Below are 23,307 nucleotides of genomic sequence, written 5' to 3'. Positions count from 1 at the left end.
TCTTCAAAATACACCAAGATTTGACCAATACTTTTACTAAAATATGTACAAAAGGGAAAGTACTCATGACTTCTGACCTTTGGCTGTGGCCAGTCCCAGATCCACGTTTTAAATGTAACATGAAGTTGAAATAGAACTGAAACAATCTGCCACAAGTCCCAACATGCAGACAGCCCTGATAAGAAGGTAAATATTTATTTCAGACTCCCGGTGTGTCGCTCAAGGCTAATCTGAATGTTCCTTACAGTCGGACGTCATTTCATGTTGCCGTCAGGAGGACTGAGATAGTTCAGCATTAATGAGGCGCTCCTCCTCTGATAAAAAAGAACAGCTTCAGGCATCAGCTAACACATGACATCAAAAGGACAAAAAAAAAGGACAAAAAAAACAAGGCCGCATTCCCTGCCCAAGACAGCTTTTTCTCGAAATGAATGTTCAAAGTGAATATAATAAAACGGACTACAATATAAAAGCATGAGTAATAGTAATTGGTAAGGCAATAAATAGCGACAGTCCAGAATTAAACAGCGTCCTTCTGAGTTGCTGTTAGACCTCTGATTTGCTTTCCAAACTTTTACCGTGAGACACAGGAAGTTCAACCTTGAACTAAAACTGTGGCCTCTGGAGAAAAGACATGTGGCGTGCCAGCATGAGTCTGAGAGTTGGCAGCCCTGATGGAAAAGAAATAGCTAACGCACCCATTTAAACGTTGTCACATGAAACTGAGCTATTCATTTTACCATTCAGGTTTTTACTAATTGCTGCCAAAACGTGTTGCTTCCTAATGCATCATTTACAACCTTTTGTCAGAAACAACAGTTTTTAATGAAGCTTCACTAAATGTCTGTTGTTGGTTGTACTGTCCAATACCTCTGGGGTAAATTGTAGTTTGGTAAGTTTCTTTCCTTCCAGTCTTTCTAGTTTGTAATTTTTAGGCATTAAATGTGAAAAACAAACCAAAAATTTATTAATCTTCATAGATCCTCATTCATACCCATAATACACAAGTTACATCAGTGATTGTTGATCTGGTTATTGTTTCTAGTTCTAGATTCATGGTCTATGTTTTGGTTCTGATCAGGTGTGTGGATTTGCTTGACAGTCGCTCCACAGTCACTTTGCTCGCCTGACTCCACCGTCATGTCCTCCTCTGTACTCGGCCATCCATCAGGTGTAACTCCTCACTCTCGACTTTTGGCCATTGGATTTATCTGGATTAGTGACTTTTGCCTGTTTCTGTACTTCAAATGAAGCCTTTCTATTACACAGAGTTGTGTGTGAGCGTCCTTCGCTTGAGATATGTCACGTTACCACCCGTGTACATTCAGTGTGAATAACCCTCATCTGAAGGAGCAGAAACAAAACAAAGAGACTTTAGTTTGACAACATAAAGAGGGGAGTTTTATTTATCAGTTTATTCTTTACATGTTATGTTTATAGCTATACATTCAATAGATTATTCCCATGGTTTCACACTGGGTGAACAGCATTCATACCTTGGCGTCCACTCGGATAGTTAGTGTTATAGTAACTCCTCTTCGAAAAACAACTCCTGCTGGAGTTCCTTTCATGTATCACAGCATCCTCTGTGCAGTGCGCATACTAGGAAATGGCTTCGAGTGGACTGAGGTGGATCGATATAGAGTAGAATTATGGCCATCTTTTGTTTTTTTTTGTTTTTTTTTTAGTTACAAAAACCACAAATTTTCTTGCTATACCTAATTCATAAATACAGTATATATTATAACCATTCATTTGTGCTAAAATCAAAGCTGTGCTGCAGTTTAAAAAAGAAAATGAACATCAATAACACACAGGGTAATGCCTGCTTGCCTGTATTGATTGTTTACAATGTGATGTTTACAGTAGATTCTACAGTGTTTTTAATGTCCCTGATTATCTCAGAATCATAGCTTTGTATTTTTTTTTTCCATTATTATTATAGTCAAAGAAATAGTGTGTTTGCAGATACTGGGAATCTAAAAGGATCTGTGTGCTTGCGTGCTTTGGCTGGAGTGTGTTTGTGAATTCCTACTGAACTCTGGAGAAACAGAGACATTGAAAACAGATAAAAAAAAAAATAATAATAATTTTTACAGACGGTGCCATGTGGCCATGACGTAAACAGGTCTTATACATAATTACTCAGTCATTCATTGGTTATATAGATGAGTGCCATGGTTACCAATCACGTGTACAATAAAGAACACAATATCACGTAAGTCAACAACAATCTCACTTCCAGCAAACTACCTGCAAATGCCTCTGTTGTGAGTTGTGGCGTGTGCAGGATATTCAAACGATCTACAGGAGTATGAGGCAAACCGTTTAAACATTTAAAGAAACAATATAGTCAGCTGAAATGATATCGGCGAGAGAACACAAATGAAGGAGACAGTATATTGTGTTTTGTTTTTTTTACGGTGGATGGGCACACTGAGTGTTGAATATATTACATCGATGTGTGGACGGCCTGATCGTCAGCGAGACAAAAGCTTTAGAAGTTCAGTGTCTCTGACATCATCTTCCACCAGTCCATCAGCTCCTCCCGCTCCTCCTCCTTCCTCTCCATCAGAGACTCCAGCTCAAAGTCCACCTGATGAGCACAAGGCAGAGAACAGCATGAAGCTTGTTTTATAGTTTCCACTTAACAATGACAGCTTCATCTCCGATCTGCTTTGTCCAATATATCTTAACTTTAATATATATATATATATATATATATATATACTCTAACTGTATCTCCTTAGAACACGCCATAATGATTCCGATCTATTTTGAGTCCTCTTCGGTATGCCATCTTAAATCAAAATAAACAGAATTCAACAATATCACAACTGAAATAATTCACATGAACATGTTTTACAAAATGCTCAGGTTTGAAAGACAATGTAAAATATAACATCAGAAAGATGGATGAAGCATTCGCTTTGCTGTTTTGCTTCCTGATAGATTCAATCTGAGTTCAGTTCAGACTTATGTACCGATTCCATCCATCAGATCCTACTCAACGTAGCATACAAGGAGGATGGAAGAAACACACGGTGGACATGACTTCAACTGGCTCCTTGATGTGTTTGTCTCACCCTGGTTGCAGGGCTGAAGGGAACAGCCACCTTCTTGATGACAGTCAGGTATCCTGGGGCGGAGGCTGCCACTTTGTAGTTTCCTGGTGCAAGTAGGCGCCAATAGTCTCCGTCTTTGGCTGCAAAATTCATTTTGTGTTATTGACGAGACAATGAATACCACAGTCAACTGAATATTAACTCAGAAAATACTCAGTTACAGTCTGAAGAGCAGGTGCAATTTCGAGACATCACGAGACATGACATGTGGTGCAGTACCCAGGTTTGACACATGGTGGCGCCATTGTAGGCTTACTTTTTTGGAGGGGTTGGTGTTTTTTTTTTTGCACAATTAAAATACACAAAATTGCAGAAAATAAAACAAAAGCTGAAATAAAAGCTGAACTGAAGCGCTGTCAAATTCTCACCAATCTATCAACAACCCTAAAGAACACAAAACATACATAGAGGTACATACAATCCTAAAAGTAACAGCAAAGGACTAGTAACATATTTTGAAAGGAGCCACAAAAATAACTAATAAGTTCAGATTATTAGTGACTGTAAAAATTTATCATGATAAATGAAACAGATTTCAACATATAAAAGGAACATCCTTCACCAAACAGCAATTAAAAGTGTTTCTATTCTTCAGACACGCAGGGAGAGTGTTAGTTTTATCAAAACAGTGTGATTTTTACTCTGAATCGTAATACCTGTAGTCATGTCATGGTCAATACCCTCCACAGAGATGGTAGCGTTGGAAATAGGGCTTCCCTGGAGGTCACGGACAAAGCCTTTCACACCACGGTGAACCTGCACAGGACAAACACATTCACAGCATTTATGATAAACATATCCAATGTGAAATACAGACTGAAGAGACAATCTCCAAATGTTGTGCGGAACATCTTCAATCTTTATTTTAATCAAGAAAAAGCTGTTGTATGAAAAAGCCAAGGCTGTCCTTATCAGTCCTCTATTTCTAAAAGCTGCCAGCAGGTGTGATGAAGCAAGCGTTGGAAAACACGCCAATATCAAATTGTGAGTGAATGAGACTGTGATACATCAGACCCCCTGGTCCCCCTTTAGGTAGTTTATCTTGTTTTAGAACCACGTCAACGACCATGAAATGTGAAGTTTAACCACGAATCCAAAACGTATTTTGGTTGATCAGTAAAATGTAACCCAATCAGAGTGTAAATGGAAATCTCTTATTTTATTTATGATAAATCATAGATCATATACAGTGTCTCATGCTTAAAGTACAATATTGCAAAAGATTTCAGAAAAACTGGCTTGTTTGAATTTGCTTGCAGCAAAAAGAGAAACTAAAAAAATTTAAATAAATGACTTGAACCTTTTAAAAATAAATTTGCAACCAGTTGGACTGATTGGCTCAATGTAAATACCATGAATTTCCCCCTGGGATTAAAAAAGTACAAAAGTACCGTACAAATCAGTAAAACTGATTCTGATTCTGATTCTGATTTTGAGTGAGTTTCAAATGAGTCTTTTAGAAAGGCAGAGTGTCTCAACAGTGAAAATGCACAGTTGTTTGACATTCTACAAGAACATGTGTTGAAAACTATCTTAAAATCAAATTCCAAATTAAAGAGCTGTTTTTACATGTGGTATGGCTAAGAAAAAAAACGTATTATCATTATAAAGTCATCACAGGGAAGAGAGCATCTGCTCCCATTCACACAAGGTAATTGACAAATAAGTGCGAGCATGTTTCAGGAAGACAAATCTAATGCGCATATTACATTGGTCCCACTCTGTAGTAGAAGAGTCTGGGTGCAGAACTGGACTGCCTGCAGTCCACATATTTCATCATGTGGTGCCAAATAGAAGGAAACCTCATCCACGCAGTCTTTTTTAATACTTTCATCATGGCGTCGCCCACCTGCTCGATGTAGCTGACCAGCGAGTTGCGGTTCTGCTCCCAGTAGTTCTTCAGCGTGTCCTCGTTGGGGAACTTGTCACAGCTGAGCTCCAGAGTGATCTCGAAGCAGTTGCTGCTGAGGTAGTTGAAGTCCTGCATTCCTGCAATTGATCAGTTAAACCACAAGCATTAAAAAAAAAAAAAAAGGTGAAGTGGAAGACTATAAGACAAAGAAATGAGCCTGATAAGAATGACTCACTTGATTTTCACGTTCATATAGTTGCTGTTAGAGGAAAACAAATTGACTGTACCAAAGTAGAAATGATTAAATTTTTTAAATAACATTAATATTAATGCTTGTAGTACACAGTTCGTTCACCAGAGAGTAAGTGAACTGAAACAACACAATGAGAATAAAATATCAAATCAAAATATGGATAATTAAGTATAAATGCTTTCCTTTTAATGTTTTGACTTTTTTTTCCCCCCCTGATCATTTCAACTCTCATCTTGAAGAGCAAAAGACTGATTCCTCTGGTTCTTCTTCTTCTTTTTGCTTCTTGTTCCTTTAATAGTTCAGTACTTTGTTGCTCCAAAAGTCAAACAAATAAAAGTTGAATAAAGGTTCAAGCATTTAAAAAAAAAAAGTGATCATTACAACATCTGGTTTATAAAATAGGAGGAACATCTGATCTTATGAAATATTTTAATATTTTAACATGCCATATTTCAGATTTTCTATATTATTATTATTATCATTATTATTATGAGCTGAAAATCATTAACGATAAAGCAAGAAAGGCTTGAAATATTGCAGTGTAAATGTAACTTCTGTTTTAGTTAAATTATGGGACAAATGATGAACCTTTACACTGTATTCTAATTCAGCTGTTTAAAAAAAAAAAAATCACAGTCAACATTAAAGACAAGCAATTTATTTACAGCATTTTGTCAATGAAGAGTAGAAACAACGTTTTTCCGCTCCATTTTAGCTAAGGAATCATAGGAAATCTGGTGGTTTCTTACCTCCTGGTACACTGTACCAGGCCCCGCCGTTAGTGATGCCGTCCTTGAAGCTGGAGTCGTCGTCATTCTTGCGACACGGGGGCCGGTGGGGGTCAGACATCACGGGGTTGTACATGGAGTAAGCCTTGGCTAGAGACTTGAACATCACATCATCTGGACTGGCGCTGTACTCGTGGGTGGATCCTTGGAGGTGGAAGGAGACAGAAGAAAGCAAACAAATGGACAAAGTTTGAAAAAAGGGTTAGAAGAACAACCGATGATACAAAAACCTGTTCTGGCCTTTCACTGGCTCCAAAAAAGCTGAGCAATATAATAAAAAAAAAAAGAAAAAGCTATTTATCACATGCAATTGACAGGCAGCTAAACATAAAACTAAGGTGATTGTGTGAGGACGTGTTTGGTACCTGTGCGGGTTTCATCATATGGGTAGTTGGCTACGACGTCTCCTCCATGCAGGTTAGCAGACAGGACAAAGGGGATATCCATGATCCAGTGGATCACAGCTTTGGTCTCTGGAGCCAACTGCCAAGGCAAAACGAAATACTCAATGTCTGATTCCTCTAGTCGAGAACTCCAACAGGCTTTTTTTTGTATATAATAATAATAATGAATTGTCTGTTGTATGTAGACCATCATCATCACTGGTCTGATCTAACTTTGGGACCGCATCCACTGCAATATAATCAAAACAATGTGTGCAAAGCAGTAAGAAAGTCAACATTTAGTTAAATATCCTTTAGGTCAACTAGGACAAGTTGACATTTTTATGCAGTAATAAGTCCAATTTGTAGCAACAGCACCTCACTGGATGTCCATGTCAGCAACACAGAAAAAGGTTATTTTCAAACTAATATTGACAGATTCTGCATAATAGCAAACCGGTGTTTTTTATTCTATTGTAAATATCGAATCTTTTGGCAGAACTCACAGTTGTGAGTTATGATCTTCATTCTTACCGAAACAGACTTATCGTCACAGAAAATATTTGAAACGCGACTTACATTCCTTGTAATATACACTTTGTAGAGTCATGTCATGAGCAGGACTGAACCTTCTTGTGTGTCAAGTTTGACGCTCCTGCCTTACACACGATATCACTCTGCATTAAATATCATTAAAATATAAATATTCATTAATGTGGTTCTCTTGGTAGAGAGGTCGTCTTCCAATCGGATTGTTGCAGGTTCGATTCCCATCTCTACCTGTCCACATGTTTAAGTGTCCTTGAGCAAGAATTGCTCCTAATGGATGGATTAAGCAACTCCATTGGTATGTGAATGTCTGCGTGAATGGGTGATTGTGACTAACGATGTGAAGCACTTTGGCTGCTCAAGCGGTGGAAAACCGCTATAAAAGTGAAATCCATTAATCCACACTTTAAAAAAAAAAAAAAGAGCCCCAAACTAATAGTGAATATTGTGGTGGAACAAAAATATACTAAACCAACAGTTTTAACTGGTGTCATATTGTTCGAGTGGCTGAAGCAGGGTGAATACATCTGGGATTTTTTGAGAGGAAAAAAAGAAAATCCACAGGTTTTTTTTGTGTGTTTGCATACTTTGGTGTTTTCATCCACGGCCTTCTTCATGTTCTGCAGCAGGTGGTTGTTAGCGCCGCCCTCCCGCTCATTGACGTAGATGATGCGGTCCAGATCGGGGAAGTTGCGGTTCAGATCCACCCCCTGAGCGTTGCTGCGGCCGACAAACCAGTCCTTGATCTCTCCCGGCTGTAGCGCAAACACAAATAGATGTTTAGGCAAATGCAGGCGTGAAGAGGTGTGAGCCGATGTCTGGGAGCTGCTCCTCACTACTCTTGCTGTGCTTGTGTTTTACTTTACAGCCAAGAGGTGGAGTTACTAAGTCCATGTTTGTACTCCTGTGAGCTTAACCTGTCTGGGATTGGGTTTGTAGGCTGTGCGGTGGGATTTTGTTCTGCTGTGTCATCACCTGCGACGCGGCCTTCTCGAAGCCGTCTGGGTTCATAGAGGGCATGAGGTGGATGCGAGTGCTGTGGATGAGGTCGATGATGGTCTCGTTGCCTTGCTGGTACTGGTTGCACAGGTACTGAGCCAGGTAGATGAGCAGTTCTCTGCCCACCGCCTCGTTTCCGTGCATGTTGGCGATGTATTTAAACTCGGGCTCACCTGTGGGGGAAACAAGAGGCACTTATTGTGTTACTGTGCCACAAACGTGAAAAAAAACGGTCTGAGAAAAAGCAGAATTCAAATAAAGTGGACAGTGACTGGACGCTGACCTGGTTCAATCAAGTTATTAGTCTGTAGGCATTGAAACAAGCTTTTTTTTTAATGTCCATGGAATAAAAAAATGATGCCATTTCCCTCCAGCGTTATGGAGGTTACCCAGGACACACACACAAACACACACACACATCCAGAAGACCACACAGCAGCAGTGACAAACACACTGACTCACTGACTGAAAGGTTAAACAGAATCGATGGGAGCAGCCCCGAACTCTATTTGCACAATAAAGACGGGGAAAAGGAGTGACGCTGTCACAAGTCGTTCGACCTGAGAGTCGGTGCAAGCGACAACTCTGAGATCAGTTTCACGGGAAGTTTAACTCCAGGAGACAAGGAAATGAAACATTCTGAGAAATTCTGACTTCTACATGCAGTCGGGGGTTAAATCCCTAAGAAAATTACGAAGAAGACTCATGTGGTGAACCCTCAGCATCGAGATTCAAACATGTGAACTTCTCCCTATAAGTGTCTTTCCTTAACCTCTAGGTATCTTTCATAGTGTCAAAAATCTTTTATGAGTTCAAAAGTGTTTGAAATGTGTATATATAAGAGGTTTTGCGCAATATTGTTACATATGTTGCAAAAATAAAGATACAAATATGTAATGCTTAGTTTTTTATGCATGCAAAAAAAATTTTTTTTCACATGGTTAGATTTAATCATTTATATTACAAAAGCTTTGTATGTGATAAGTAAAGATTTTGATCAATATTGGTAATGTATTCTGATAGAAACCTGAACATTATATACAGAGAAACAATCAGACACTCAGAAACAAGTTTGTACCTGGAGGTAAACAACCGATTCATGTAAACATTAAACAAACTAAATCTGAACAAACGTCTACAAAGAGATTTAAGAAATGTGTTCTTTCTTCTCTTTATTACCCCTAATGTGAAAAGTAAATCCTGCATTCATGTTACTTTACAGTTCATAAACATTTCAGAACAACTAAAAATAGAATTCCATTTATTTGTGATTACCATCACTATGGTTGTGTTGCATCGTTATTTTTAACATCCAAGTTTTCAAGTTGCCATTTATTAAAGGGGAGGCCAGGAAAATATATCTACTACATAACAAGGCCAGACAAAATCTCAAACACAGCAGAGCAGCATGTTTTCACAGTTAAATCCCAGAGCGAAATCTGCATTTTTATTAACAAATACTTTGAATTGGGGATTTATTTATTGGGGACAATTCTGGGAAATGAACTCATAAAGCTTTAACCACAATGCAACTTTCCAACTCAAACACAAATGGTAAATAGAATTTACTTATATACTGTTTTTAACACTCATTTAACATTCATCCATTCATGCACACACATTAACACACGGCTGCCATGCGAGGTACTACGTTCATCCACTGGGAGCAGTTTTGGGTTCAGTGTCTGGCTCAAGGACACTTTGACATGTGGACAGATGTTGGATTCGTCCTGCGACCTCCTGATTGAGAGATGACAGATTGAGCCACGGCCGCCTGAGTAAATGTTTCACATGACGTCCTCATGTTTTGGCCATTATATCAGTTTTCCAACTTTTAGAATCCACACAAAAAAAACAACATAATGGATATTGTGCCACTGGATGCTCTTATGGAATATCAGATAAGTCTTTATACATGCAGCTGTCTCAAACTGGAAAAAGGCCTCGTCATAATCATCCAATTATTCCAGCAAGCTTTGATAACCATATATCAAGACAATTAAATGTAACTTTAATATCTTATAAGTGCAGGTTTTGTGTTAACTGTTTTGTAAGGTAATTCTCATCCCTAAATCCTCTAGAAACACATTCTGTGCACTGGGTCCATGAGGGAATGTTCGCTGTGCAGTTGTGAGAGGAAAACAGGTGAATCATTTCAATCCCTCAGTCAACGTGTGTTTTAATGACCTCAGCTCCCACCATCTGTTTTACACACTCATTAAGCTTCCCCTCACTTCTTCTTACCCATTCAATTATCTCCGACACGCACACGCACACGCACACGCACACGCACACACACACACACACACACACACACACACACACAGTTTTCTTTGGAAAAGTGACGAAGACGATAACTGGAGATGACCTACAGTGAGCTGTACACATTTCTTTGATTAACTACAAACTAAAGATTGATGGCTTTCTGTGGCTGCGCGAGAACAAAAGGCACTTCTCCCAAGCGTTGATGGAAAAAGAATAACAGGCTTTTGTTGGGGTCAGTTACGAGTTATGAAATGAAGCTCAGCTTGGGCAGATGGTGCGGAGAGTGAGCGTTTGAAGCCAACTTGCTGTAGGGGTCCTGTTTTTTACTGCAAGCATTTCATGTGTCTTTATTGTTCCTACCACTGCTGGATTTTTTCGCCCATATTGAATCTTTATAATTCACTTTAGTCGTGTTTGTTTAACAAGTAAAGTGCTACTAGGAATACAGCTTTAAGATGCGAGTGTCAACATGGTCACATTTTCATGTCTTTCTTTTGAGCTGATTTGTTGTGAGTTTCACGTGTTTATGACGTGATTCCAGTGGCTTCATGAATGAGAAGCACACACATATATACACATAGAGACACACACACACACTGCCCAGCACACATCTGGTACTCAGGTTATTTTTAAATGCTCAAATCTGGCTTCTCTCTGAGTTGCTACTAATGATTTCAAGACCGCAATTAACTCTTTCCGTCCTGACACTGGAGAATGGCTTTCACAGACTTCACACGCCTGACATAGCTGTCAAACACACACACACACACACACACACACACACACACACACACACACACACACACACACACACACACACACACACACACACACACACACACACACACACACACACACACACACACACACACACACACACAAACTCTTTTAAGTGGGAATCTGCCAAAATGAGTTACTATGATTCAAGCTATAACACAGATGCTCTGTATCTGGAGACGTTTCTTTTTCTCTCTGAGGAAAACATGTGTCTGTGCTGGTAATACCCATGTTGCTGTGTAACAGAGTACAAAGCTGTACATGTTTTGTGTGTGTAGGACACACAAAGAAAGAAATATAGTTCGATTCATGCCGCCAGTAATGAATTTAAGATGTGTTTGGGGGGGTTTTTGAGGCGAATGTCTGCATGCATGGCAATAGGGAGAAGAGCTGATAACGAGCTGTTAAGAATTCTGTCAATGCGATGTGAAGCATTTGTATTCATGAAGTTGATTTTCATTTTTGCGCCCTCCTTTCATAATGTATTCCGTCTTCTCCCTTGAGTTGCCAGTCTGGCATGAAGGACTTTTTGGGACTGAACCACCCACGAGTTGTTTTTGAAATGTAGGACATAAAATCTTACAACAGGAGTTTTATGTGCAGATGAAATTTTCCCTTGTAAGAGTATTACAAGTGACTTTTGTTTTCTTTTTTTTTCTCACAGACATATTCACTCTTGTTTAAGACGCCCTGAAGCACATCAGCTTATATAAAAGTTTGCTGTCAGTTCCTATTTGTGCCATATGTACGTGGCTGCGGGTCTCCTCCACCTCCATGTCAGCTCGGGACCGTTGTTCACTCTTAAGATTTCTGCACCCAACGGACAATGTTCAATTTCAGAAAAGACAATGGTTTGACATGTCTTACCGATGTGATGCATTGTTGAGCGGTCCTCTAACATGTCATAGATATTAGATGAATTGGTGTCTCTAATTAGTGAATAAGTCTCAGAACACAGTTGTGTGTGTTTAGCCTGTGGTGGATTCGTGTCCTGTTTCTGCCTTTCACCCAATATCAGCTGCGATCTGCTCCAGCCTCGACTGTTTGTGTTGAATAAAGCACTACAGAAGACGGAAGGCTGCATGGATTGACTCACAGTGAGACGATACTGGTACGATTCCCGACTTGTGGCCATTTGGTGTTTGTTTGCATTCTCTCCTTGTGCGTGCATGACTTTCCTCCCCCAATTAAAAGACACACAGTATGTTAGGTCATTTAATGGCCCGTCTGTGATTGTTTCCTTGTTAGCCCAGCAGTCCAGACCACAGTGGGTGGGTATACAGTAAAAGATAAACGGTTTCCAGAAATACTCTCTGGTATAGAAAAATGTAATACTTTTGGCTCTACCTAAGCTACAAATGTTGTATTGATTAAATTCTACTTACGTCTTACATAACTCTCTGCAGTTATATTCAGTTTCACATTACAGTTTAACATCAATCTTCTCTGTGAAAGCACAGGTCTTGTGCAGATCCTTCACCTCTCTCTAACCCCTGATATGAGGTTTTTTTTTCCTTCATTATCCTTCACCTCCAGCCTCTCTGGTCCTGACAAGTGAATGTCCTCCGTGTGTTAGGTGTGTCGTCATGAAGCTCTGCTGAAAACCTGAAAATCAGCTTCTCATGACGGTCAGGTGTGATGAAGCGATGTATACAGCACAGTGGACCTATCGGAGAATGATCATACCTGCCTATCGAGGAAGATAAGCTATTGCTGAAATTGTCTGTTTGCAGTTTAACTGATTGTGAACAGACTTCATCCAGGTACTTTTTCACAGTATAAAAACACCATTTCAACCTGTTTGGTACCTGTAATTTCCCCCATAGGTGTGAATATGAGTGTGTGTGTCTTGCCCCGTTGGACTGATGGCCTATACAGGATGTACATCTAACTTGTAGTCATCTGGGATCTGCTCCAGTTCACAATCCTAAATTGGGTGAAGCGGCGTAAAAGATGGATGTGATGATGTTCGGTCTGGCCGAACTAACTTTGCAATGACTTCGCCTTCATTTATGTCAGTAAAACTTATGACCACTGAGTGGTCTGTCGGGTTTCAATGTGTTCCTGCTTAAACTCAAATGATTGTAATTATCAGGCCTTCTGCAGAACTTCATAATGACATAATCATTATCATGAAGTAGAAAGACATTGAAAAAACACAGATCCATACTCACCTCAGTTGTACCAGGGATTTTTCACAATAAATTAATCTCTTCATATTTGCAAAGAAAAGAAAATAGAAAGCCAAACTATTCAGAATAAATATGTGTTTCAGTTTGTAAAACATCAACAACTTCATTAGATTTTGTTGTTTGATTTTCACAAAGGTCAATATAACTGATCTGAAGCTGACAATACCTTCGGACCTTTACGACATCTGCCAGATTTAATCCCCGTGTCTGACAGTTGATCAATATGGTCTCCCTGGCGACCGTGTATTAATGGCTGCAGCTGCGACGTCATTTGGGAAGCGCCGCATTGAAGTGCCCTCTGTTGTCGTAGCAACCCTGACGGGGCAGGTGCTTAGGGAGACAAATCGACTGGGAGACGGAGTAAACACACCCTCACTCCCTGTCTGTCGGCCTGTCTTCTGCTCACGTCCACTCATAGGAAGGCAGTTTGTTAGCTGATAATGATGGCCACATCTGTCATCTCATGTTACAGAACAGAAAGAGCGGCCGCACTCCGATTCCTGGATCATATAACCTGAAGTCTGACACAAGTCAAATACACACAAGGCTTGTTTTTGGTTATCAAACAATGAAATTGTGAGGCTTGAAAATGATCATGAATATTGGAGTTATATAATAACTTGTTACATAAGATTTATTTTTGTGGGTAAAAAAAAGCTTAGGAAATGCAGAGTAATCCTTTGTGTTTTGCAAAGTATACAACATCCTTTGTATAACGTACTACACAGTGAGTGTCACGGTATTGCAACGGTATTGCATTAATAACTAATTACACTTAAGAAACCATCCCCACAATTAGAATTACTGATGTTTCAATGAACGAGTTACTTGTGTCACATATGAAAACATTTGTAGAGCTGCTGTCTCTCCCCCTTTGTTCTGCTCAAGAGCACATTGTTAGCGTTAGACAAAGCAATTGCTTTTGCTTTTGCTGTTGCTGTTTCAATAAAGTCTTTTTTACCTGAGGAGCACCACCCCGTTAATCCTGATTAAACTCAGGCCCCATCACACTGAAAGTAACATTATCAATAGCAGCATCACATGAACACTCCATTACGTTTACAAGAGCTGTCTGCACGTGGACAGCACTAACATCCAGGTAATAGAACATCGTTCTCCAAGTGAATCAGTCATGCGACGTGGGGGTGTCACACTCATTTTTAGTTCAGAGGCCACAAACAGCAACACTGAAATCAGAGTGTAACAACCTACACCGGCCAACAACTTCCCTTAGTTTTAATATAAATGTACAATGTTCACACTGATTGCACCTGTTTAAAGGCCTGCTGGACCCACACAGCACTGACAGTTCTGATGACGTGTCAAAGCCCAACGATAATCATACAGTATTTGTACATACTATTGTCAGTCAAGCAGGAATTACTTCCATGAGTCACTACTTAATTTTAATTTTGAGTAACTAGAAAATAATTGTGCTACTAGTATCTATAATCGAGTGTTAATTTTAAATTATGAATTGACTGTGAGGCAGTTATTCAGCAGGTTCAGAATATGAATCAGATTAACCAAAGGTAATATATGCGGAAGAGAGGAAGGAAAAGGAAAACGTTTCAAAAAGAGAAAGAACAGAGACCGGCGGCAGCAGAGGAAAAACAACATGGGGAAAAGGCAGTCGCAGCAAAGTACCGACCGAGGAGGAGAAGTGAAGAACGTGCATGTCTGATGTATAATAAATGACCTCTGGCTGATGCCGTGCCCTTTTTCTCATCTTCTTTCCATTTCTACATCTTCCCTTTCTCCTCCGCCTTCTGTTGTCGTTTCCTTTCCCTTCCCTTCATCGCATTTTGCATTCCTGTAGCATTTCCCGTTTTCCCCAAGTCTTCATTCCTTTCTGTTGTTATCTGCCTTTCCCATCAGCTCCTCCTGTCACTCAGCTGGTTTTGCTATCTGTACAGGAAGACGCTACTCAGAGCCCCGGAATATACTGCCTTTACACTCTCTTCTCCTCCTCTGTAATGTTCCTTTTTAAAGACACATCACATTCACTTCGCCATATGTCATCTGATATGACATATCCAGCCGTGTGTCTGGCTGCTCCACATCTAAGCTGGGCATGTGTATGCGTGCTCAGTCAGGATTACATACTTCCTCTGGCGGGGCGACTTAAGAGAGCCTCCGCCACATGAGATGGTCCACAGCACATTGGATGAAGCGGCGCCTCAAACTGACGTGATTTCTCTTTACCTTCATACAAAGCGAAACTCATTAAAAGAGTGGGTTTCTCCTTATAATAGACATGTTGTAAATAATTCCAGACATGAGAGTCTAAAGAGTTCAGTTGAAACCTCTTCCTTCAACTCAAACGTGAGCCAGCTGTGAGAGGTTAACACCTCATAACACATTAAAACAGGAGTGGAAATACTCACAGGTTTCACTTATATAAAAGTACATAGCCATCGTCAACAAGATATCAATGAATTGTGAAGAAAAAAGCTTGATTTTATAAGTTTAGACAGCTACCTCTACTTTTTGATGATTGTCATAGTGTAAAGAAAATCAGGATTTCCTTAAGAAATATTTTTGTGTACAAGTATAGCGTAATATTCACCAAATCTACACAACGTTGCATGTAAAGCTGACATTTTAGACAATATCCAACGTGTGTTCCTGTACATGTTTTACCCTCTCCGACAAAGTTGAGTGAGAAATCTGAGGAACCCTTGGCAACGATATGAAAGAATTTTTAAAAAGAATTTGACGATCTTGATGATTAGCTGAAGGTGTTTATTTGAAGCCTTGTTTGTGTCTTCTTGGCAAAGTAAGTCATTATCCTCTTCAGAGGTGGCAAAAGTACAAACACTCAAATCCTGATTCACCTCCAGTAAAAAAAAAGAGAAGGAAAGAAAGAAGAGGCTATGAAATCTACCAGAATACAGAATTTAAAAATAGCCCTTTGAAGGTAAGAGCGATTGTTTTTGTTTTGGATAGGGCAGGAGATGCATGTGGATTTTAAAATATTTTTTTTGAATAGTTTAAAGAATAGTCCAATAGTTTGTATAGAAAGTTTGTTCTCTACAAGGTTTCACATCGACTTCACTTGAATTCTAACTTTCCCAGGAGGCAGGAGCGGACGGGGGCAGAAATATAGGCTTTGACTCTGGCCTTCATAATTTACACAGGTCACAATGCTATTCATTTTGTATGATACGAGACAGACTAGTTGTAAATGTGGCTGTTTATTTATGAGGAAGGCTGGCAAACCATCTGAACTCTAATGTCTTTTATATTGTTTGTTATTGATGTGTTTTTTTACAAGTATAAAAAAAATCTGACATTCACTGAAATTAAATATTAGCTACGGATATTTAAAAATAATACATAAATCTAAATCTCAATTCTGAGATTATAATTTGAACATACTAGTGTCTATAAACTTCCTTCAAGGTGTTGTAAGAGTGCTAATGTTGCTGCTGCACAGTTAAATAAATGATTAAGTAATGAAACATTACAAAGGAAGATCTGAAGTTAACATTTTGATTAGTTTGCTTTCTATTATGATTTATATACATTTTTGGTTTGAAATTTAAGCTTGTTGCTCTTTTGTTATCCATACTCATATCTGAGCTTACATGTATATATTAAGTAGGTTTAAATTTAAGGTTTATATGGTTTGAAATGAAAAACAGTAACTTTTCAAAGTGTTTTATGTTTTGAATTTTTGTTAGTTTTAGATGATTTTATAACACTCTTTGATGAAGAATGGCTGGAGGGGCTCCTTATGAAGTTCTTCCTCGCCCTGATGATATTAATGAAGCTCATGTGAAATATCTGCCAGTACTGACCGACACCTTTCATTTCTTTTGGCGATGGATCTGCTGTCAATCTTTCAGGTGATTCACCTTGAGACTGAACCCCGTCTGAAGCGTCAACAGTATCTCCGTGAAACCATTGTTCCAGCTTTAATAATTAGCAAACCTGCACCTATTTTTCATTTATTTTTTTGTTCTATTTTTCTGCTGTGTGCATCTGAACAGTGTAATCCCTGTACAGGATAACTAAAGTTGTCCTCCATCACCTGGTAACCCCACATGGCATCGTGGTGAATAAGACTGACTGACTTACTGGTGCAATTCTATAATTCCTCAATAAAACTGTCATAAGACGTGAAAACTGTGGAGCCTCCAGTTGAGTCACTCAGTAGCTTATTACCTACTTAGCACATAGCCAGCCACGCTCTGAGTCGCCACCTCAGGGATTGACTAACCTTCCTCCTTATTTCCAAACGTGTCACTTATTTAGCAACTTGTGAGCAGTCTTTCTAATACATTCCCACTCTACTCAACCATTTCTTTTCTTCCAACATTCATTCTTGCAGGATATCATGGTAACTGTTACCAGCAGAAGTAGGAAGACCCTCACTATGGTTGCAGTGAGTTTGGGTGCTTATTAAAAAGTTTAGCATCTTTGTATGTTATATTACCTCTGGTTAGGTTTTCACTACATGCACAGGACATACCAATCGGAAATCATACATTGAGATATGTCCCGATGTTCACTATAGTTGCAGGTCATTCAAAGTGGTTATTTGCTTTCCAACCAATTATGTCAATTTACTTCTATGTTTGATGTGTGAAAAGAAACTAGCAAAACAACAACTAAAAAGTTATGTAGAAATCACTCATCCATGAAAAAAGCACCAAAAAAACACCTTCATTTGCTAAGACTTCTAATAACTGCTCAAACTGTAAACATGGCTAAAACAGCAAGAACAAAAATCATTAATACAGTCATAATGGATGAAACTGCTTAGAAGTGGATAAAACTTCAACAGCTACAAATGCTGATGAAATGTCACATATAATGGTGTCAAAGACAATGGAGAGGTTTGTCGTTTTGATCAGTGTGACCTTATAACACTGCTTTGGTCACCAACAATTGTTGAGGAATCACCAAAGCAGCACTTTGCTGCTACTCGGTTAATCATAACAACACTCACTTTGCTGGCCAATTACAGCTTTTAGCTCAAGACCTTCCGCTTGAAAAAAGTCAAGGACCGACGTTGTGGTGAAGTCTGAGAGTGAGCCACGAGACAAAACAACAACAGTGAGTCACTATAGCACCAAGTTAGGAAGCTTGTGTCTGTCTTGCAACATTAAATTGTATGTAATCAGAAATCCTGTTTGGATCCCTTTTAAATTGTGCCACATTTGTGAGAAATATATGAGTGACAAGAGTTTTTTTTTTCGATTTCCCAAATTGTTGCAAAACACCAATGTGCAAAATTCAAAAGAGAAGCTTCAGAGTCTCTGCTATGTTTCACGCTACACCCACCCACACACACACACACACCGTATATGTATGTATAAATATGCACATGTAACCGGTGTTAACTCTGCTGGCTTCCTGTGCCGCAGTGTATGGCAGATGGCTGTTTACTGACAGATGCACCAGCTCAGGACCGTCGTCCTCCGGTCAGAAAGCCAACCAACCAACCACGAGCTGACAGTCAGCTCAGTGCACTAAGCCGATCTGTTGCCCCGGCAACCGCTATTTTGGCTCCACCTCAGCACATTGTAGGGTCAGATAAAATATTGGTAGACACCTTAAAGGAAGCTTTAAAAAAAAAAAAGAAGAAGAAAATCACTGGATTTATTATTGTAGTCACACAGACACATCTGTTCAATCTCTTTGTTCCTCCACTTTCTCTCCTCCTCGCTCGCTCTCTCTCTCTCTCTCTCTCTCCCTCTCCTTCTATTTCTTTCTCTGGTTCCTCCTGCTTCTTCTGGGATGTTTTTGCTCAGCAGAGAAGCAGCAGAGAGGATCGAGAGGAGCAGAGGGGAGGAGGGGGAGGTGCAGCCCCTGTTGGTGAAGTAGTGGCTTGGAAACTCATCTGGTAGTAATAAGGGTTCCACATCGCTACTGTGACTCATGCCTGCGCACACCAACTAGACTATTACGGGCTTATTTAGCATGTATGGTCATTAGACTCGGTGACCATCAGAGCCGAGCTGCACTCCAAACCCATGGTGCACCGTTACGACCACACAGATACACCAAGAGAAGAAAATACACCTTGAACCAAAAAAACAGCTGCAGGACACACACGGTTAAGATCCCACAAAATATACTCTATAGGTTACTGCACGCAGTAATTACAGAGCTGCCTCTGTCGTTTGAAGACTCTCTGTCAGGATTACTGAGAAGGAATTAATCACTTCCTCCAGTTTGTCCCTGTTAAAGGTCAGCTTTTTAGAGCAGGACATTTTAACTGTTGATAAACATTCAATAACGCTTAAATGTATTCTGACACTTTTTAAGCGTCTCTTACCTCTACAATAGGTCAACCATGATTCTGTCTTTGTTTCCCACTGCCAGGCAGCGAGCTTTGGATTACCATATCATTAACTACAACGAAATACAACATACCAATCAGCAATCAGCAATCGGCCAAGATATAGAGTTATTACCTTGCCTGTTGCTGCTGTTTTAACTCTTGTTAATTTTCATAAAAAGAGACAAATTCTTACATTCGGAAATAAGCAATGAGCAAAAACCCCATTGAGAACCATAAGTAATGAGTCCAAGCTTTAACATTTGAAACTGGTTAAAAAAGAAGTCTAGGAACAGCTCAGAAAATGTCACTTAAGGCCCCATTTACATGGCAACGTTTCACGTGATAACATGTTGCTTACACTGCAGCAGCAGAGACACTGACAATGATGTAGTTAGTATGCCCGGCCACGGGAGGGCGCTGTTGCTTGATTTTGTAATGAAACAACACAGACGTGTGCAGAGAACAATACACTATAAAGACTTTACATGTATGGACTGATGATGCATCGGATGCTATCAGGGGTGAGTTTCAAATATAAAACTACTGATATGGACGATAAAACTAGAATACCGACCGCGAGTAATACCACTACAGGTCCGCCATGTTTGTTTACAGGAGCATGAGCAGAAGGAACTATTATGAATGGGAAGGGAGATGGGGAAATGCGCATGCGCAGTAAGAGCGCTCCATAGTCTCCCGGCAGTCTGCAGGAGGGAATGGTGACAGTAAAAGAATCTTTCCACTTTGGGAGCCGGAATAAAAACTTAGCGGACACAATGGATCTGCACCGTGGTGTCGTGTAAACGGACCCCCCCAAAAGTGAAGAAGGTTTTGCGGATACACTGGTATTCGTTGTCGTGTAAACGGGGCATTAAACAGCTTGTAGGATCATCAGAGGTCCTGATAACTGCTTCAATGGATTTAAAGGCATTTCAGGCAGTTTTTTAGCTTCTACATTTTAAAAAAAATCTTCTTTTTGAATGCACTTCAACAAAATAATCCACCCACTCATTGTCTACACTCCTTTATCCAACTCAGGGTTGCTGTTTGGATGCCAGCTGGTTGTGGCTGAAGGCTGGTACAGTGTGGACAGATCACCAGCTCATCACAGGGCAAAGAAAGAGAGACAGACACTTTTAGAATGATCAATTAAACTGAAACTCTAGTTTTTGGACCATTAAGATAATTGTCATGAACACAGGGAGAACATGGAAACTCCACACAGAACACTCCAGACTCGAGACACTCATTTTGAAGGTAGGAGTGCTGAAAACCACGCCACCATGTAGCGACCATGACAAGGATTAAAGACATAAACGGGAATAAACAGTTGCTTTGAATGGTTGTGGTAAAAGAAGAAATTATACTTTCTAAAGGCATCATTTGTCTGTCAGCAGATTTTTCTTCTTGATCTTCACTGCTCTTTTTATTTTTTTGGCTCTCTATGCTGAAATATTATCTCAGGCCTTCTGAAGAACATGTTAACTGTACAACCCTTTGCCAATGATTCATTTATTATTCAGTGGAAGTGTTCCTCCTCCAAATATCGCGTGTGAATGATATCCTGGAATAAAGGCCACACAATTAGTTTTAGGTAGAAATTCAGCACGCAGCTCATGTGGACGCAGACATGGACCTTCACATTTGTGAGGTTTATCTCTGAATCACGATCGACTCGACACTAAGCACGAAGAGATCCTTATCAACCAGCAAAATGGCGGCTTTGTGTGGCTGATCCCACAATCTATCATCTAGATTCCTCTGAGGTGATGCAGCAGACCCCCATCCTCCACCCCCCACCCGCATTTTACGCACAGCACGACACACCTGCGAGCCTCCTCCGGGCTCCTTTTCTTAAATAATTATTTCTAAAGGGACATTAGCCACGCAGGTCATCATCTCACACAATATAGCTGAGGTCATCAGCAAGCTGCTATGCGCAATAGCGCGTGATGTGTTTGTGTTATCACAGCGGGAGGTGGTGGAGGCGCTGACCGCAGTGAGAGACGCGACTTCGCGTATGCGTAAAAACTGACCAGGCTCGTGCGTCCCAGGGTTGTCGGACATCTCCAGCACCAGCAGCTCGCGACCCTCGAAGCTCTCCCCGATGGTGTAGATGCGGGCGATGGTCGGACACTGCAGCCACACCGAGACCAGCGCTTTCCGCAGCTCCTCGTAGCGGTGGTACTCGAAAGAGATCCCCCCGTCGGTACCGGCCGCGCTGGCCAGAGCGGCCACGGCGGCCCCGAGCAGAAGTGCCGAAACGAACGTTTTCATCTTGACGCGTCCTGGTTTCGCTGTAAGCCCTGTCTGCCTGCGGCTTGGTCTCTCAAGCCTTATCACTGTGCTGCAGCTTTGCTTCAGGATATAAATCGCTCTCGCTCTCTCTCTCTCTCTCTCTCTCCCTCCCTTTCTCAGTGTGGGATGCGCTGTACCTGAGCGCAGACTCCCCTCAGCCTCCCTGTAAAGTCAGGCACAATGTGACCATGTCCGGCCCCAACTTTCAAAATAACTTTATGTTTCGACTAATAGACCAATCGAATACAATCTGTTGTATAATTTATTTTATTGCATCATCAAAAGCGCAATTTAGTGTATGAAATATGTAGCTGAAAACACATTTATTACAATTCATTTGTGAAACTGCAGATGTGAATAAACACAGAACCAATAATATACATACCAAGATGGTTTGATATTAAATCAAATGGGCATAATCAGGAGTGACTTATTATTAACTATTGAAGTTAGTTTAAAATTGAATATTTGCTTTAACGGTATACTCACTCATTTATCTGAAAACACTACACACTTGACCACTGCTTTTTTTTCTTTCTTTTTTTGACTGCATCTATTGTACAGTTTATTGTGATTGTAAACAAATAGGGAGAAACAAACGGTGTGCTTTATGTTGTAGCTCTTAAAGATGGCAGATGGATAGAGTGCAGAAAGAAAGGCGATTTAAAATTGCACATAAGATTAGGCCACAAGGCAACAGATAAAAAGGGAGCTGTAAGTCAAAGCCTGTTCGTGTCATTCTTGGGCAACGTGAGAACAACAAACCAAAAATGTAATCCTTTTCTCTGTTTTTTTTGTGATCACATTGTCTGATATACTGTGTGTGGCAGAGTAATCCAAGACTTTATAGATAAACACTAGATAAAACTAATTAAGTGAGCTTAACTGAAAATGATTAAAGGGAAATCAATTAATTTCACTGATTTTATTATACAATAGGCTTTTAAGGTGAAACTGTTTTGGTAATATACATGTAGTGTATTTTTTGTTCAGATTTTCATTTATTTACAAGTCATCTTAATAATAAATCAGTTTTATGTTTGAAAATGTACAAACCATATGTGATTCACCACAAAAAAATGTTTCAAAATTTCTAAAATTCTAGAAAACTGTTGTGTAACCCAACAAAACAGAACAAGACATTTTGAATACTTTGACCCTCAAACTGAGGAAGTTCATTAGATAAATCGAAGATGTAAGAAATCTTATTTATCAAAACGTTTTCGTGTATTCCAAGCAGTTTCATGGTTAATGAAACTGAAGAAAAAAAAACCAGAGGGAAAAAAAGCTTCTCTTCCTGTTGGATATGCGCTGTTGCTGGTGAACTTTACGCAGCTGCCTGGGTGTGACCACAGTGCAGCGCAGTGGAAGCGGAGGCAGCCAGCAAACGCTCAGCAGTGTTTCTTTCTTCTTGCCTGAGAGGATTTTCGTGTTTTTTGGGGATTTTTCTTTTACGTGGAGCAACACATTCGATCTGAGTCATCGGACTCTGCAGGACAATTACTATTTGAATCAGAAGTGTTGGAGCAGC

General features: G+C 39.9%; 1 protein-coding gene across 1 annotated transcript; it reads right to left on the bottom strand.

Moving 5' to 3' along the window:
* Nucleotides 1-1,376: 1,376 nt before the first annotated feature.
* Nucleotides 1,377-21,955, bottom strand: cpe (carboxypeptidase E). Its single transcript, XM_080463739.1, has 9 exons — nucleotides 21,515-21,955; nucleotides 7,926-8,122; nucleotides 7,538-7,705; nucleotides 6,384-6,501; nucleotides 5,980-6,162; nucleotides 4,975-5,114; nucleotides 3,782-3,881; nucleotides 3,087-3,205; nucleotides 1,377-2,596 (listed from the first exon to the last, which is right to left on the bottom strand). The coding sequence occupies exons 1-9, from the start codon at nucleotides 21,753-21,755 to the stop codon at nucleotides 2,498-2,500; spliced, it is 1,365 nt and encodes a 454-aa protein (XP_080319865.1). The 5' UTR covers nucleotides 21,756-21,955; the 3' UTR covers nucleotides 1,377-2,497.
* Between the last annotated feature and the right edge of the window lie 1,352 nt (nucleotides 21,956-23,307).

The sequence above is a fragment of the Lipophrys pholis genome (genome assembly GCF_963383615.2).
Source record: "Lipophrys pholis genome assembly, chromosome: 5".
NCBI lineage: Eukaryota > Metazoa > Chordata > Actinopteri > Blenniiformes > Blenniidae > Lipophrys > Lipophrys pholis.
This window is presented reverse-complemented; position numbering and strand designations above follow the sequence as displayed.